The following is a 19,563-nucleotide window of genomic DNA, read 5'->3' as shown; positions in this document are numbered from 1 at the left end:
ATCCACAAACAAAGGAATTTAGCTAAATCTTTTTCTTTCATGTAGGACATTTTTGAAAGTGACTGGTACACATCCCGGAATCTTATTGGAGAAGCAGATATCATTGTGATTAAATACTCTGTAAATGACAAGTCTTCATTTCAAGAATTAAAGGACATTTATGCACCATTGATTAAAAAAGCATTAAACCACTGTTCAGTTCCAGTCATAATTTCTGCTGTTGGTGCAAGACAAAACGGTATGTGCTCATTTTAAAAACAGCTGAAATGTAAATATGGACTTAGAAGTTAGATCATGATGAAAAAGAATCACTGATTTACAATCAAAAGATCTATTTCAAAATGCACATCCTTACTGTAACTGGCAAAGATTTCAGTTGATATACTTAAACTGGTATTGGGCTAATCTAGGAAATGAAAGTGCCAATTTAAATGATGTCAGGACTACATCTTTACTTGGAAACAAGTTCCTTTATGTATGGCTTCCTTTCTGTTAATTATGTTTCTGACTGCAGTCTTAGCCCTAAAATCAGGGAATGACATCTACTTATGGACTGCTTCCTCCAGTGCAATCAGGAGGCAGGCAATTTCCCCTCTCCATTACAGCCTACTGTGGATCCTCTAAATATATACTGTAGAGCAGGGGCTGTCAACCCCTGGTCCGTGGTCCGGTGCCGATGCGTGGAATTGCAGGAGCTGGGCTGCAGATACAGATCTCCCCCCCTGCACATGGCAGGGCATGTCATGCTTGCACGGCGGGGGTGTTGCGCATGCTCACATGACACACCCACGGCATGAGCATGGGGGTGCCCCTGCCACCCACATGGTTCTCGCTCCCCCTAGCTGGTCCACGGCCTGAAAAAGGTTGAGGACCGCTGCTCTAGAGAGCTGAGAAAATCTGTGGATCATATTTTTAGGCAATACTGAGGGCTTGAAGGGAAGAGGAGTGGAGGAGAAGAAAGTTATATGATGTTGCATTGCTAGCATAGCTTTGGATCTTTCCTTAAGAATACAGTTCTGTCCCAAACAAGTCCTACTATGTTCTTTAGAAATAAGTCCTACTATGTTTGTAAGTACTTATTCCATAGTAAGTATATGTAGGAATGCCTGAAGAGAACCCATCATTCTGGATGTGTTTTATTCATGGAAACTATTCCTGACTCACATGGAGAACCTCCACAGGGTGTCTTCTTCCTTCATGTGAAGAAAATGATGGAGAGAGCAGGACATATATGTTCCCTCCTTATATTTGGAGTACATATTGTTATTGAATATGTGAATAGGACATAACATCATTTCAGTCTCTTCGGGCATACTTATGTACATGTACAGTACATGTAAAACCTCAAGAACTCATTTATTTATTTATTAGATATTTATCTCACCCATTTAGACAATGTACTCTGGGCGGCTTACAATTTGATTTCTATAATTCTCTTGTATGCATGAACATTTCTTTTCAGCAACATTTTCCTTGACGAATTGGTGAGCATAGGCCAGCATCATAACTGCAACTGTGCCATCAATCTCCTGATAGATGAGACATACTGTATATTTTATAGCATACTCCCCCATCCTTCTGAAAACGAGTGTTTCTGTAAACAGAATAGTTGAATGATCCCATCACATCTGCAGCAGAATAACTGCAATGAAGTCTTAATTAAAGGAGCAAAGCCAGATAACTGATACATGCAAAGATGCTGTGGGTTGCCTCCCTAGATTCACAAATTTAACTTTTTCAAAAATATATTTCTTGTGGCATTCTAGCAGTTCTCGCATGGCGTATTAGTATGCCTACCGCTGATGCATTGCTTGGAATTTCCTGAGCTATCCATTGATCTTACAGGCATTGTTTAATGAGTTTAGATGGTGTTTCATAAGGTACATAATTTCTTCCCATAGCTTCTTCCCATAGCTTCTTGACCCAATGCATCAGTCCTAAGCCATCATGTTCCTAGTTCATAGTTTTTTTTTTATCGGAACCTAGCAACACTGATATTCTGTGCTACTTCCAAAATGGAAACATTGCACTGTTTTGCTTTGTTTTGTTAGATTGCAGTATGTTGTAACTGCATGAGAAGTAGTTATGTAACATAGTTGCTGTAATGCAGTCCCTTGATCCATTAGTTCTTATATTTCATTGCATGGTGGAGCGCTGCTTTGTGGCCTTCTTATACATGAGAAATGCATTCAGTTACATGGACATTGTATCACAGATGTAGTGAATGGCAGGTGAACAAAAAGAGACCTTTCCAGATCCAGACTACATGTAAAGTTCATGAGCATAAATTTTCTCATTCTTCTCTTCCTGCTCCTTTTGTTTTATATAATTCTGTAATCACTAAGCACTCTGCTCCATTTTACCTGAACTTGCTAGAATAATTAGGCACATTTATTATTAATAAATAAAAATGTGCTGTCAAGTCAATTCTGACATGGTGACCCTTTTCAGGGTTTTTAGGTAATGAATACTCAGAAGTGGCTTACAATTCCCTTCTTCTGGGGGCACCCTCGGACTGTGCATTTTGTACAAGGCTACGCAGGCTGGCTCTTCTCCCAGGGGGGAACTGAACTGCCAACCTCAGGCTACATAGCCATATACGGTACTAAACCACTGAGCTGTCCAGCTAGCTGCTTTTATTATCGTGTTTCCCTGAAAATAAGACAGGGTCTTATATTAATTTTTGCTCCTAAAATGCATTAGGGTTTATTTTCAGGGAATGTTTTATTGTTTTCATGTACAACCATCTACATTTGTTCAAATACAGTCATGTCATCTTCTTCTGGTTGCTGCACAATGGTGGAGGGTGGGGTTCCACTTAACTGGGGCTTATTTTTGGGTTAGGGCTTATATTATGAGCATCCTGAAAAATCATAGTAGGGCTTATTTTCAGGTTAGGTCTTATGTTCGGGGAAACAGGGTATTACAAGTATAAAATGGTCTGTATTATTATTTTACTATGCTTATACAATGAAGTAAATTGCTTGAATATAAATGCTCTAGATTGTTTTAGTAGAACTGTATCAATACTTTTGCAGAAAGACCTGTTATATCATTCCAAAGAGCATAATAGATTACAAAAAAATGTTTATGAGAAAAAAGTAACACCTACTATTTGACATCAAATTAAAACAACAATGTAACTCTTACCCAACTTGGTCTTCAATAGGACAGCTGTTGAGCACTGTACTTATGTTATTTATTATCTTATGTTGCAATTGTCTCTATGCTTACTTAGGAGTAAATACATTGAAAACTGGGGCCTACTGAGTAGAAATGTGTATACAGTAATTACAGGCCTAAATCCATTTGCTATCTCCAGCTAGACAGAGTACAGCTGCTGAATACAGTCAAGTAAACCTCTCTGATTCAATCAGTGTGCCTTTGTTGGGAGTAGGAACTGGATTCAGGGCTATGTGTTTTGTATTGCTTAATTCATCATTAAGAGGTAAATTCAAATGTTATTCGTAAAGAAGGTAGACTTATTGAATTAATAGATCTGTTAATTCAACATTTGTGTAAGTTCCATGGATACAATGAATCTACTCTAGTTGGGACTAACAAGTGGATTTAGGCCTAATTACTTAGTATGGATTAATCAGAAGACGAGCCAACATACTGTACTGAAGTACTCCGTATGGGCATTTCTTTCTCAGAAGTTCCGTGCACTTGTCCTTTGTGCATCTCAGACAGAGGTAGCTGTGTTACAGCTTCTGAAGGGATTCAGCTTGCTAAAGATCTAGGAGCTACTTATCTGGAATTGCACAGCCTCAATGATTTCTACATAGGAAAATATTTTGGAGGTGTGGTAAGTATAGAATTATTGCAGCATGCCCAGTTGTTATGATGTAAAATCTTTCTAGCTGAAAACTTTGATTTTGGGGCTATGTATTATTTGACTTGGAGATTATGCTTTCTAAGTTTAAACAGAATTGTTCTGGAGATAAAATGTCTAATAGTGCAGTTGTGCTCAATGTGCCATAGAAAATCATATAAAGAAGGGGTAACATTTCCAGATCTTGCACCGCCCTTCCTCCCAGCCATTTGAAAACACTTGTTATTTGTAATCCATTATTTTAGAAAGAGAAAGGATATATATTTGGGAAGAATGCAGGGATTAGGAATGAGGGGTGGAAATAAAATGAATTCAAATGCAATAGGAGTATTAGTCCAGATGTGCTTTGGTTTTCTGAGAGATGTAATTTAAAAGCTTGATGAATGTGACAAATAAATAATATTCTAAAATAATACTGCTTAACTAAGAATTGGAGATGTAAGTACACACTAAATCTCATTTTGCCTTAAATGGTCTACTGGCAAATTATGTGATTAATTTCACTTTATTAATGACAGCATTCATTGGGTATAGCGGTTTCAGGTCCCCTGACTACAACAACAAAACACCATAGCATATTGATTGGAATTGATGTGGATTACATCCAAAGTCATTGATCAAATTATATCCTTAGATCCATTAGTGCATTGAAAATATTACCAGTAGCATCCAAATTATTTCTGGAAAATGGTATATAGTGCCATCAATGGCTTTTAGAGTCTTAAGTGTATGCTGGAAGTGAGCCTGTTCTAAGACTTTTGCATTTAATCTATTTGCAATGATTAGGCACTTAGGTTTGTTGTTGAATCATCTGCTTTCAAGATGAGCTTCAGTGGGCATAATGTTTCTCACATGAAAAATAGGATAGTAAATGAACACAAACAGTGAGGGAGCAATGATGAATATATATTTTTATAAATATTAGCATCAGTATGAGCTGTCTTTATCTGTTTGGTTGTACCTGTTAATTTGGATCTATATGTTATTCAGAGTTCCTCATTTGCACAGGTTTACACCAGCTTATACTGATTTTTGCAGTCTTGTGTTATATTATGCTTATCTTTGGCAAGATTGTTCAAGGATAAGTAAATTGTGTAAATTAACTGTTCCAAAATAAATTATGTGGAATGGGACATTAGATACCTACTATAAAGGTTGATTTGGTGGATGCAGAGGAGCAATTCTCACAAACTGTTTTTTTCCCTTTACTGCCTAAAATGATGTTGAGAGCAGTTAAAGGCCAGACTCTGCTTTTCCAGCAATCTTCTGAATAACTAAGGAGAGATCAAGTTGAAAGTCAAGGTCTCAGAACTCAAAAAAGCTTAGAGTGAAGCTGGGGGGCAGTGGAAAGAAGGTTCCTGTGGGAAACTGGCAAAAACTGAAGGCTGAGAAAGGATAAGGGCGGGGAAAACTTCTTGGTACCAACTAGAGTGGGCCATTCTGAGGGTGATTAAGGGGAGGCTTGTGTTGTAAAGAAAGTCTCTTCACAAAACACTGCTGAATGTCAACACCAGCTGTTTATTCTTTTACTTTGATCTTCCAGTCATGACCATGTGTTGTGCAAGTGAGACAAAGGGAGCAAGTGCTTTTTTGGTTGACAATATTGTATCTGTTCCAAAAGCAAAAACAAACATAGATTCTAGAAATTGAATTTACCTACTAAAAGTGGTTGGACCATAAGGCTGACAAATATAATTTACAGTGGTGCCTCCACTTACGACCATAATCCGTTCCAGAAGATGGACGTAACTTGAAATGGTTGTAAGTCGAAGCACCATTTCCCATAGGAGTGCATTGAAAAGCAATTAATCCGTTCTGGCCGATGGAAAAAAATCACACACACCCAATATCACTGCAAGACTCATTGGAAACACGATTAATCCCTTCCGGCCAAGGGGGGAGGGGAGAGAAAAGCAATTAAGCGTGCAAGACCCATTGTAAATTCACAGAAAACAAATGGAGCAGATCAAAAATGCACAGAACAAAGGGGGCAGGTCGGAAATGCAAAGAAAGCAAAGGAAAAAGCAATGGAAGCATGCAGGACCCATCAGAAATGGGGAAAAAATCAAAAAAGCAACCAAATCGCCAAAAGACCAGTTGGAAATGGGGAATCCCCCCAAAAGCAACCAAACCTCTCAAGACCCATTGGAAATGGGGAGCCCCTCAAAAAGCAACCAAACCCTACAAGACCCATCGGAAATGGGGGGGGACCAACAAACAAACAAACCCCCAAGACCTATCACAGCACAGAAACATAACCCCCCAGCTCAAAACCATGCTGCAAAAACACCCAGAACAGTTTTTAAAAAGCAGAAAACAGCACCTAACATTACCAGGCAGCCCGAAGCCTCCCTGGAAACACACATTCTCAGAAGCAGAAGGAGGCAGTCCCAAGCCTCCTCCTCTGTCACACACTCTCTTACTCAGTGGCCCCCAATGCTGGGCCTCCAGATGTTCTTGGACTACAGCTCCAGAAGCCTTCACCACCACCACCTCTGCTGGCCAGGATTTCTTGGAGTTGAAGTCTAAGAACATCTGGAGGCCCAAGGTCAGGGACCACTGCTCTAACTGCTGGGTCTAAAGAGCTACAAAGAAGCAGCCTTCTCGCCACCTACAATTAGCAATTTGATTTTCCTGCCTTTTCCCCTGCCTTTTTCTATTTGTAAGTGGAAGCTCTGGTCGCAAGTAGAAGCAAAATTTTGTGGATTGAGGTGGTCGTAACTTGAAATGGTCGTAAGTAGGGATGCTCGTAAGTCAAGGCACCACTGTGTAGTGGGTGTGCCCTTTTTGGCCCTTGGAGCTCTGTGTGATTCTAATGTGGGATCATATGCATGTACACACATACTTGCATACATATAAGTGCAGTCCTGATACAGATTCTCATTACCTTGCTGGTAGCACTAGCATTGTAAAAGAGATCTGTATAAGTATCTGTTATAATTTTTTCTTGAACTTGTTATGTTTTATGTTGTAAGCCGCCTAGAGTGGTCGAAATGACTAGATAGGTGGGGTATAAAAACAATGATGATGATGATGATGATGGTGGTGGTGGTGATGATGATGATGATGATGATGATGATGATGATGATGATGATGATGATGATAATAATAATAATAATAATAATAATAATAATAATAATAATAATAATAATAATAATAATAATAATAATAATAATAATAATAATAATAATAATAATATCTCTGAGATCCCTCAACAGTCCCCATAGAAATTTCTCTTTCCTTGCTAGTAACACTAGTGTGAAAATTACAAGCTGTCTGAGGATTTCAGAAGAAGGAAGAATTTTGATAGCACTTGGGAAGAATCAGGGCACTCATAGGGGGTGGCAATTAAGGTCTTGGGGACATAGGTTATGCACCTCTGCTTTGTCCTTTACCAGTGTTGAGGCAGCACAACACTAAAATTGTGCTGTCTTTGTTCTCTGGCCCAAAAGTAATGCCCCTATAAAGCAAAGCAAAGCATGCTGCTTATATACCGCTCCATAGTGCTTCAAGCACTCTCTGGGCAGTTTACAAATTAATTATGCAGGCTACACATTGCCTCCCCAGCAAGCTGGGTACTCATTTCATCGACCTTGGAAGGATAGAAGGCTGAGTCAACCTTGAGTCGGCTACCTGGGACTGAACCACAGGTCGTGAGCACAGTTTTGGCTGCAGTACAGCGGTTTAACCACTGCACCATGAGACTCTATACTTGTTTGAAATGTAATGGTAAACTTTCCTTTAAATGTACCCTACTTAATTTTTTCCATAAGTAATCAGATTAAGCTACCATGCTAGTTTTCCATTTTTATTTTCTTGTATGCCTAAGTATATGTTATGTTCCATTTTCTCTTAAACATCTTGTGGCCTAATTGTTCCTGACTTTGCTCTAGGATTAGTTCACTAATACTTTGGCTTTTATCCCACATCTGAGTCTTAATAATTACTTAGCTTCATGCTATATAGCAGTTATGCTTTTTAATATGTGTGTGATGAACTATGGCATAAGACTTAGGCTATGGCAGGAAGACAGATGGGAAGAATTATATATATAAAATTCTAGGAAGAAATATAAAGCCTTTGTACCTGTTTCCATTCTACCTCGTGGGTACGGGGAGAAGAAGATATTGTTCATTCCATCAACTCAGTAAGGCTGTTCTTTGCCCAGAAGTGTCTCCTCTTCCTCTGGCTCTTTCATTCCCAGAACCATCTTCTGATAGTAGCCGTTCTTCCTGGCTGTAGCAGAGGAAAACCTGAGACAAGATATCCCAATGTACTGGCTCAGCAGGGTTTGACTGTTTTTGGCTGCCCTTTTAACAGAACTTGTGTTCAACCTGGTAATTAAAAATTCATGTAACCTTTTACCTAAAACAGGGGTCGTCAACCCCTGGTCCGCGGCCTGGTGCCAGTCTGTGGGCTTGCTGGAACTGGGCTGTGGATACGGATCTCCACCCCCCCGTATGCATGCGCGGGGGGCGTGTCATGCTTGCGTGGTGGGCATTGCACCTGCAGTGGGTGTGTCATGCTCGCACAGGGGCATGTCGCGCTTGCACCGGGGGCATATTGAGCCTGCAGGGGCGTGCCCCCAGCTCTGTCCATGCATGGTTGCTGGTTGCTTCCTGGTTGCTTCCTCCAACCAGTCTCTGGTCCCAAAAAAGTTGGGGACCGCTGACCTAGAAGGCTTTAGATGTGATAATCATAACAGATGAAATTGTGATTCTTTGTTTATTTAAAGAAGATCTTCATCAGGAGAGCTTTCCTTATATCATAAAAAGCCAGTTGAAACCAAACTCTTTAAACACGGGTCTGTGCTTCCACTTAAAGAACAGAGATGCAGAGAGGAAGTTCCAGGATAGTTGGGAAGGAAAGATTTTGGAACATTGCCCTACACCAAAGTCTTCGGGTGTCAATCTAGATCAGGGGTCTCAAACATGCGGCCCGGGGGCCATTTGCAGCCCCCCAGATGATAGTTTGTGGCCCTCAACTTGCCTGCCCCCCAAAGCACCCACACATCCTCTGCTGTCAAGAGTAAAAAAAAGCCCTGCCTCGCTCGCCGGCTCTCTCCCAAGACAGCACCTCTTGCACCCTCCATCCAGAACTGCAGCCTGCCAGCCAGCCCACCTGTCTGCCGGCTAAGGAAACTCCTGGGCGGCTTCCTTGGGCTCTTGCTCCACTTGGCGGAAAATCTGATGTGGGCCAGCCTCACCCAGACTCTGCCTCCAGCGGCCCCCAGGTAAATTGAGTTTTAAACCCCTGATCTAGATTGAACTGTGACCTACAAAAAATGTGTAAACACCAAAAAGAAATTTGCCACCAGAAATAACATACTTAGGAAACTGGCTGAGTCAGACTGGGGTCCATACCCATAAACAATAAGAGCTTTGTCCCTGTGCTACTCTACAGCAGAATGTGCTAGTGCCATATGGCAGAGGTTCCCAAAGTGTGTGCTGTGATGACTTGCAGTGCCCTGGGGCACTGCCAAATCCAGCTAGGGCACTGCAGAATCTTCTCTGTGTCTCTTCAAGTTGATGCTGCCGCTTTTCCAGCTATGGCTTCTTTGCACTCCTTCATGTCCGCTCCTCGCAGCTCCTCCTGCTCTGCTGCAGCTCAAGGAAGCCACACATTGAAAAAGTTAGGGAACAACTGCCATATGGTATAAATCAGCACATGTAGAAGAAATGACTGCATCTCGTAATTAATTAAGCAGAATTATTGCTGGCTGCCTGAAACCTACTGCCATTGAAAAAGTCTTATCATTTGGCTGGCATTGCCCCACCAGAAGTACATCAAGAGGTGCTAGCAAATAATGAATGAGATAAGAATCCAGCACCAAGCCCATCCACTTCATGGACACCCCCCCCACACACACACACACACAAAGAGAGACAATAGCTAAAATCACAGAAAAGTTTTCTGCACACATCTCAAGTTCTAACTATTAAACCAGAAGGGGCTAGGCTAAACCTATAGAGGTTTAAAACAACACACCTTGCCGAATAGATGAATGATGAAGAGTGTCTCCCACCAGGACAAGACTTAAGTGTACCATCTGGAAGTCCCTTAATAGACTTCCAAGTGAAGCAGGAAGATCAAAGAATATTCAAGCAAAATGCAGCTACTGTACTTGGATATAGGGCAAATTTTCTGTGACTGTGGAGAAATTCAATCAGTGCAGCACTTAGTGCATGCAGTTTATGCCCCACCAACTGTACAAAGAAGATCTAGCAAATGGCTGAGATAACATTAGTGAAGTAGCTCACTTTTGTTCAAAAATATTCAAGTTATCTTAACATTTTAATTTGTTTTTAATTTTACCTGTATTTCATATATGTCTATAATTTTAAGTTATACGACACTCTGATATCATTAAGAAAGAAAGACTCTGCTGTTTAGGTGGAAATACTCCCAGAAATGAATACAGAGCTTTTTAAAAAAAGGGTATCCTCAGGTTTATTGTTAAAAAAAAAAAAGATCCCACTTAAAATTAAAATGAGAAAGGAAAAGGAAAGGAAAACAAGCAAATTAAGGCACCAGTTCTTAATATTATAAATAGGAGGAGGATTTTCCCCCCTCCCCTGCAACCTATGTTTGAGTTTACAAGTGGGCTTGAACATGTTTATGACTAATCTGATGAGAAAGGCGAGATTACTCAAAAAAACATGTTTGAACATGCTCATGGGTTCAAATATAGGTTGCAGAGAAAATGTGAAATGTCATAGAAAGCCTCACCCTAGTTATAAAGATCTCAGAAGAAACAACTGAGGTGGAAATAGGCTGCACAGTTCAGAAACTAGTCTTGGCAAGTAACTGAAAAATCACCTGGCGATTTAACTTCCTTGCAAATGATTCTAACTAGAATTTGATGACTTCAGCTCTCTGAGGCTGTGCTGGAATCTGCCAGCATCTTGTTGTTTCTACCATATCAGGTAAGCTCAAGGGGTCAAGAAGAAACCCGGCACTCTGAGTGCCGTTTCTCCTCCCGGAAGAGTTGCCTCCAGATGTCTTTACGAGAGCGGCTGGTAAGAGTTGCAACAAGGCCAAAGTGAAGATGACAATGTGGCTGCCTGCTTCCTCTTCTTGACAAGGAAGTTAGTTCCAGAAGCCTCTGTGAGAAAATTGTGTGCACGCATGTCAGAGCAGGTGTTGGGAGCAGAGAGAAGAAATGGCAAAAATGACCATTTACCTCAGTGTGCATTCAGTTTCTAGTGTCAGATCCTCACCTGGTTTTCCCTAAGGCAGAGGCTATTTAAGGAGGAAAGCACTCACTCAAGGCCAATGTTGCTAACTGGCTACAAATTGTTCCATGTATGAGGGACTTGCTACCTTATCTGACTGCCTTATAATGGATCTAAACATGACTGATGGCATGATAAGCTATATACAGTACTGTACAGTATTCATTATTTGAATACTGTATTGTTATCTGCAGTTGTTGATATCAAAGATACAGTACTCTGAGGCTAGTTAGTGTCAGTTGATTTCAAGGTGATTTAAGCAGCCTATATGCAAGAGTGAAAGCTTGCTTATGTAATTACAGAGTTCAGTTCTCATGAAGGAGTGTGCACATTAGGAGCAGTAGTCTGTTTTGCATACAGAGATGGAGTCTGATGGACCAGAACAATCTCTCTGTAAAATACACATTGCTCTTTTTCTCTGTGTGTTCTTATTGTAGTTGTTATTGAGGCTGTACAAGTAGATAAAATCATCATGTGTCAAAACACAGAATTTGGTAACCACAATTTTTAAGTGACAGTGGTAGAGGAGGTACTTTTACAAGTTTATTTGCCATATTTAATATTTATTTTGTTTTATTTTAGTTGGAGTATTTTATGATACAGAGCTTGAATCAGAAATCTGAAAAAATGAAGAAAAGGAAAAAAAGCCATAAGTGTCATGGAGTTAAGCCACCTCAACTTGATCAGCCAGGTATAATGCAAGTTAGTGTGTGTCTATTGATTATTCTTCAGATGATTTAAAACTGTATCTCTTAAATTACACATTTTGCACCACTGTTACCTAAGTTACATAAAGTACCAGGAGAAGTTAGAAAAAAATTGCTTCTAGATTTTGTTGCTGAGATGAAGACCTGAGCATAAAGATGAACTAAATAAATGAGACATTGAAAATTTTAGATAATAATTTCTTATCTAAATTTCTTCCAAAACTAGCATATGGAGCCCTTTGATGCATGAGAAATGAATAGTGATACTCCTTCACTGAATGATGGAGACTGATAATTAAAACCGGGAGTGATCAAAACTTTACGCAGTGGCCATCACCTACTCAGAAATTCTAGGAGAATGACAAGAAGCTACCTTTCCTTTCTTCTACATCTGCAGTGATCTTCAGGTGTTTTTGGACAGCAATTTCCTTCACTCTTAGGCTGCTGTCTTAAATGGATGAGTAGGGAGAGTATTTCTGCCAAAAGCTAAGCCTTTCTGGTGCCTCCTGCCAAAAACAAGAAAATTAAGAAAAAGAAGCCACCTCTTCTTTTCTGTGGGATGCAGATGGTGTGCTGCAGGTTAAACCACTGGGCTATCGATTGAAAGATTAGCAGTTCAAATCCATACGACAGAATGAGCTCCCATTGCTTGTCCCAGCTCCTTCCAGCCTCGCAGTTCAAAAGCATGCAAATGCAAGTAGATGAATAGGTACCACCTCGGTGGGAAGGTAACAGTGTCCTGTGTCTAGTTATGCCAACCATGTGGCCACAGAAAGATTCTACAGACAAATGTTGGTTCTTCAGCTTTACAAATGGGAATGAGTACCAGCCCCTAGAGTCGTACATGACTGGTCTTAATTGTCAAGGGGAACCTTTACCCTTTGCCTTACTTCTTTTCTCTTTAAGAAAAAAGAGGATTTAGCCTTTTTCTCTTTCTGCCATTTTCTGTAGAAAACAGCAGTGTGATGCTACTGATGTTTTTTCTTATTTAAATTGAGTTTGTGAGAGTGAAAATGCCTTCCCTTCCCAATCTCTGAGGAGAGAAGGAAAGAGGAGTTTCCTACAACCAGAATTTTTTATATTCAGTATTGCATCTAGCCTCTGTCAGAAAGATCAACAGTTATGAGTGTGTAGCTTTCAATTTTCATAATTCATTGGCTGTAAAACAAAATTCTGATGAAACTGAAGTATTTCTCCGCTAAATACATTAAAAAACAAATTAGAATATTAATAAAAATAGTAAAAACATTTACTAAAAATAGTTAGATAAAATAGGCTTGTTTTCATAGAAAGATAGAATCATAGAATAGTGGAATTGGAAAGGGCCTATAAGGCCATGAGTCCAACCCCAGCTTAATACAGGAATCCAAATCAAAGTGTGAGAGATGATTGTCCCATTTTCTCTTGAGTGCCTCACACGTTGGAGCACTCACCACCTCCCAAGATAATTGGCTCCAAACTCTGGTCCGGTTTGCTGGCATTCTTCTTAAAGTACTCAAGATGAGGTCTAATCAGTGCCAAATAGAGGGGAACGAGTACTTCACGAGATTTGGAGACTGCTTCTGCTAATGCAGTCTAAAATAGAATTTGCCTTTTTTTTTGCAACTACATCGTAGAGTTGGCTTATATTCAGCTTGTGATCTACAACAATTCTAAGATCCTAGAGCTAAATATCCCCCATCTTATAATTGTGCATTTGATTCCCCCCCCCAGGTGTAGAACTTTGCACTTTCCATGACTAAAGTGTAGCAAAGAAAAAAAATTAGTAAGGGCATTCAAGGATATGCTATTATGTCCTCATTTAATCCAGGCCCTTGGAATAAAAATGCTTTTGTTTGTCTTTTGCCTAATGCAAGTTTGGACTTACAAGCGGTTTATTCATGATTGCTTTTCTAATATCTCACCTTTTTTTTTTTTAGAAAAAATGCCAATCTTAAAAGGTGAAGCCTCTCATTACGACTCCGATTTACGTAACCTGCTGTTCTGCTGCCAGTGTGTGGATGTGATATTTTACTCTGAAGACTTGAAGGAGGTAGCAGAAGCTCACAGGATTGTTTTGTGCTCTGTTAGCCATGTCTTCATGTTACTCTTTAATGTGAAGAGCCCAGCTGACATTCAGGATTCCTCTATCATTAGGACTGCTCAGACCCTTTTTAGAGCAGACCAGGAAGCTGCGTTCCCCATTTTAAATCCTGGTTCATCATGCACTTCACCAGTAAGAGTCATTGTTAAAGACTCTTCCTTCTGTTCTTGTTTGTCAGACATTCTGCACTTCATTTATTCAGGTATCCTGTCAGAATGGTTCTAGCTGCTTTTGTCTTTTAGCAAGAAAGAGCTAACCTCCTGTAGTGGGGGATGCATAATTTCTCACTAGACCTCTTTCTTGCTGAAGCAGTAAACCTATAACTAGGTCATACCACTTCGGACTTCCAGGGAGGATTGCGTGACTGAATGCTTCTTCAAGGTGGTGGGAATAGGGAGAGAAATCTTTCTTTGTATAGAGACTAGTATTTGAATGAGACCGGTAAGCTAGAACCCGTTGCCAGATACCTGAATCTTCTTTGTGGCCTCTGTGAACGGACACTAATGGGTTAATCTGCTCCTGTGCAGGACTCTTTGGAACTTTCTAGAGCTTAAAAATGTGATTAGTGGGACGTTCCCCCATGGAGCGCATACTCTGCCTGTCCACAGTCCCTCAGTTCCTTTTAGTCACCACTGAGTTCAGATTCCTCCGACGACTGGAGTGTTTTTTACACTTGCCATCTTCAGATCTTTTAGCCTTTTTCTTGCGATCTTCGGATCTTTTCTTACTCCTTATTTTGATTCTCCTACCTGGACATTTCGCCCTTTTTATGGCCCCTCTGGGCCCGTTTAAATGTTTTAGCTTGTGTGCCAACAAGGTCCCCCTGGCTGATGGCCACGATCGCTGCCTTTTTTTATTTGGGGGAGCAGCACCAACCCACTCCTGCCCGGAGTGCAAGAGACTGACCAATCCTGCTCTTAAACTGTTTACAGCACCTTTTGTCTTTTCTCCGAGAGAAATCCCTGAAACCCTCCAACTCTAGATCCCCTTTGATCATGGAACCTATCTTGACACTTGTTCCTTGGTCTGAGTCTGTAGATCCGGCATCGGCTCCCACTACACCATCTCCTAAGCAAAAATTGACTTTTAAGTCTTCGAAGTCAAAGCCTCTGTCCGGCCTGAAACCTGCCTCAAGCTCAAAGTCACCTTCAGTGTCGACGCAGGAACCTTTGCCTAAGAAAAAGAGGGGCCAAACTAAGCAGAAGAAGTCCAAATGCCTTGCTAAGTCTAACCAGCCACAGGAGCTTCCTGCGTACCAAATGTATCTTCCTTCACCAGTCCTTGAAGAGTTGTCTAGGGAACTACCCAATCCAGACTCTTTGTCGGAAGCTGACAACCCTATTCCATTGCCTCCAGCTCAGGCTCTGTTTTTGATATCGAGCCTCTCGACGCGTCATGGCTGTTTGGTGGCTGGTGCTCTCTCCAGCCTGGCTGCAGCCCATTCTAGCCCTATTTCTATCAGGCGGGCAACTGTAATACAATTATATAACTTGGAAGCTTCGGTGGGACAGTCTCCCCTGCATAAATGTTCGGCGAAATGCCACCACCTCTCGCCGTCACACAAACAGCCTCCGCATGGGGACATTATTTATATACATCATCCCTCTCAACATCAACATCTACCAGACTATTGAGGCTCTTACTACGGGGACTTCAATACCGATACGATGATTTCGACCCTTATTATGATGCCTGCTACTATGAACGGCCTGAGAGAATGTGTTATGCCTATGCCTCTCCCTCTGACTCCTTGGTGTCACCCTCGTCTCCTCGGCATCAGCATTGCACAAATTCTCAATTCAAGCCCATTGCATCGGTACCATCAAAATCTTCCCTGAAACACCAGTTATCACAACCAGATGCCCCACATGCCGAGTGCCATTTATAAAAACATGTCCACACCTCCTCAGTGTCAGCCTCACATCATGACTCCGACGTGGCTGACAATCACCCCCCTCTCCATCTGAGGACTTTTCTTCTTACTCCCAATTAATTATCAGGATTGTGAAGTTGCTTGAGCTCGACATCGAGCAGCTGACCCCTCCCAAACAGAACTTTGTCTTCAACAACATCAACCAAGATAAATCCCCTCTGTTAAGCCTTGCCTTCATTCTGGCTATGTTAGACTTCATAAAGGAGTCCTGGGACAAACCATCTTCTTCCCTACATATATCCAGATAGTTAGAAAATCATTACAGAGCACATGGAAGTGACACTGCCTTTCTTATAAAACATCTGTTACCTAATTCTATCATAGTTCAATCCAATCAGTCACAAGCTGGAGGCTGTTCAGTGGTCACCCTTACTAATGGAAGGTAGGAAGCTGGATTTCCTGGGGTATCATCTTTACTCTCTTACCTCTTTTGTGATGCGAGTCGCTAACTACCAGTCCGCTATGGCAGCTTATCATAGACAGCTCTGGAATAAGGTCCTTCCAGTTCTTCAGATTGCCCCTGAGGACGCTAAGACAAGTGCCCTCAGTACACACCTTGAGGCTTCTACTTTGGCTAAACAACAACATATAGCCACTCGCCACATTGCTGGTGCAGCTTCAAAGGCTATGGCCTCAGCCATCTCTTTTTCTGCGATTGGTCCATCATCACCAAAGACAACTGGGTGTTAGCCATCATTCACTATAGTTACCTGCTAGAGTTCATAGAGCTCCCTCCTACCAGTCGCCTCGGGTCTGCCCCTTACTCACCTGCTCTCGAGGACGAGGTATCTCTTCTCCACCAGAAACATGCCATCCAAAAAGTTCCCACCCACGACATCCACTCCAGGTTGTATTCCCTGTACTTCACTGTTCCCAAGTGAGATGGAGGCCTCCGCCCCATCCTAGATCTCAGACTTCTCAATACTTATCTTCAGCCCAGGTGTTTCCAGATGGTCACCCTCAAAGCTGTCATTCCACTTCTTTCCCCAGGAGATTGGTTTGTCGTCATAGACCTTCAGGACGCTTACTTCAATATCTCTATTCACCCTCGTCATTGCAAGTACCTTCGCTTCCTCTTCATGGATTCAGCCTACCAGTTCTGCTCCCTCCCCTTCGGGCTCTCTACCGCTCCAAGAACCTTCACAAAATGTCTTGCCCCCGTGGCAGCCTACCTTTTGTCTACACAACATCAAGGTCTTTCCTTATATAGACAATTGGTTGATTGTGGCAGACTCTTACCACAGGGTCTGAAGGGACTCCCTTTTCACTCTTCAGACTTTGGCAGATCTTGGTCTAAGAGTCAACTTCAAGAAATCCCGCCTTGAACCCTCACAAAGTATGGACTTTATTGGGGCTCATTTCGTCTCTGTTACAGCCAGAGTTTTCCTCCCCCTTGAAAGAATAGTCAAACTAAGATGTGCCATATAGCCCTTTCGACCATTCAGGACAGTCTCAGCTCATCAGGCTCAGTGCCTCCTCGGTCTCATGGTTCGACCATGTCCATGGTGCAACATGCCACACTCAAAGTGTGTTCCCTCCAGGTTTGGTACCTGTTTCTGTTTGAGCCCTGCAGGTTGGGGTGCACACTAATCCATGCCCTATGGTCAAAGTCAGAAAAGTGGTTGCACATCAACTATCTTGAGCTGCTTGCGGTCATCAAAGCTTTCTGTGCTTTTTGATCTCTAGTGGTAGGTCACAGGGTCCAGGTCACGATGGACAACATGGCCACCCTTTATTATATCAACGAACAAGACAGCACTCACTCCTCTCTTCTGTACTTTGCAATTCAACTTTGGGGATGGTGCTACAATCACCATGTGTTCCTGGTTGTTGTTCATGTTTCTACCGAAGACAATATGTTGCAGATCATCTGAGTTGCCTTACCACTCAAATCCATGAATGGGTTCTCAAGGAGACTGTCTTTTTCCAACTTTGCCAACAGTGGGGGGCTCTGGTTCTCAACGTTTTTGCAATGGAGAACAACTCGAAATGAGATACTTTCTGCTCCCGGACAGGGAGAGGCACAAATTCTTTAGGTGATGCTTCCATGGTGGATTGGGGAATAGGCCTCCTCTACCTCTTCGCTCACATTCCTCACATCCAACAGACAATAATCAGGCTCTGTCATCTACGAGGCGACGCCATCCTAATAGCCCCATGGTGGCCTCCCTGGTTTACCCTTCTCAGAGCCATATCATCAGAGTTCCTCTGGCTCCCTTGCCAGCCGCACCTTCTGACACAGGACAATGGCAGGATCTTCCATCCCAACATAGATGCACTCCACCTCACAGCATGGAGAATTCTCCCTCCATAGTTGCGGTGCTGGACAAAGCCATAAAGCCTTCAACTAAATTGTTATATTCATACAAATGGAGAACCTTTTCTATGTTCGCTGCTTCCAAGGATCTGGCCACGATCCCAGTTTCGTTAGATACTCTTCTCATTTTTCTTCTCCACTTTTTCAACCAAGATCTCACTCATTCAACCTTAAAGGTTTATATTTCTGCCATTGTGTTGCATCAACCTAGTGGATCTGAGGCCTCTCACTTATTCTCGCACCTGATCCTGAAGACGTTTCTTAGAGGTCTTCAAAACATTTGCCCTCCTCAACGACTTCTGCTCGCTCAGTGGTTGCTACGTCTAGTTCTTCAGGTTCTCTCTCGTCTTCAGTTCAAGCACCTTGCAACGACTCACTTGAAGTTTCTCTCCCTTGGGACACTATTTTTGGTTGCAATCACCTCTGCCTGACAAGCAAGTGAGTTGGCATCTCTATGTGCTGATGCTCCTTATATTCAGTTTCACATAGACAAGTTTACCCTCTATCCTGAGGTGTCCTTCCTACCTAAAGTTGTATCAGATTTTCACATTAATCTGCCTCTCATCCTACCATCTCTCTTCCCTTCTCCGTCATCTGCAGTTGAGTGCATGCTACACTCTCTCGATGTTTGGCGGTCCTTAGCCTTTTACATTTCCAGGACTAAGGATTTCCATAAATCTCCTCGACTCTTCCTTTGTTACCATGGTCCATGCAATGGCTCTCCAGCCTCCTCACAGACAATTTCTTGGTGGATAATCCATGCCATCAGTCTGGTATGTGAGCTGACAGGTAAACCCCCGCCAGGCATTCTCAGGATGCACTCCACCGGACCTATGGCCACATCTACTACTTTGCTTTGTAGTGATGATGTCTCCAATGTTTGTCGGGCAGCCACCTGGTCTACGCCCTCAACATTTGTTTCACATTACCGACTGAATGTCAGAGCCAAAAATGAAGCGAGTTTTTGCAGAGCTGTCCTGACCTCTTTGCTGGCGTAACATCCCACCATCTGGTTAGTTGGCTTGCTAGTCACCCATTAGTGTGCATTCACAGAGGCCACGAAGAAGAAAGAGAGGTTACTTACCTGTAACCCTGGTTCTTCGAGTGGTCCTCTGTGAATCCACACATCCTGCCCATCCTCCCCTCTGTCCATCATGGTATTATCTTCATGTCTTTTGACAGTGGGAGACCTTTTTAGGAACTGAGGGACTGTGGATGAGCAGAACATGCGCTCCAAAGGGGAACATCCTACTAACTATGCGTTTTTAAGCTCTAGAATGTTCCGAGGAGTCCTGCGCAGGTGCAGGTTAACCCATTAGTGTGGATTTACAGAGAACCACTCGAAGAACCATGGTTACAGGTAAGTAACCTCTCTTTTTCTTTGTGGAAGAGCATTTAGTCATACGATCCTCCACCTGCAGTCTTGTGGTGTAGCACAAATGTGGGTTTACCG

General features: G+C 42.0%; 1 protein-coding gene across 2 annotated transcripts in view; it reads left to right on the top strand.

Annotated features, from left to right (window-relative positions):
* RHOBTB3 (Rho related BTB domain containing 3) overlaps positions 1-19,563 on the top strand; it is a 69,723-nt gene that overhangs the window by 23,017 nt on the left and 27,143 nt on the right. For both annotated transcript variants that reach the window (XM_020793206.3, XM_020793205.3), the window contains 4 exons: positions 46-238; positions 3,657-3,808; positions 11,653-11,761; positions 13,697-14,062. In XM_020793206.3, the coding sequence (XP_020648865.1) occupies positions 46-238; positions 3,657-3,808; positions 11,653-11,761; positions 13,697-14,062 (820 nt within the window). The remainder of the gene's footprint in view (positions 1-45; positions 239-3,656; positions 3,809-11,652; positions 11,762-13,696; positions 14,063-19,563) is intronic.

Source organism: Pogona vitticeps, chromosome 2 (genome assembly GCF_051106095.1).
Source record: "Pogona vitticeps strain Pit_001003342236 chromosome 2, PviZW2.1, whole genome shotgun sequence".
Classification (NCBI taxonomy): domain Eukaryota; kingdom Metazoa; phylum Chordata; class Lepidosauria; order Squamata; family Agamidae; genus Pogona; species Pogona vitticeps.
The sequence above is the reverse complement of the archived record's forward strand: the minus strand, read 5'-3'. Positions and strand labels throughout refer to the sequence as shown.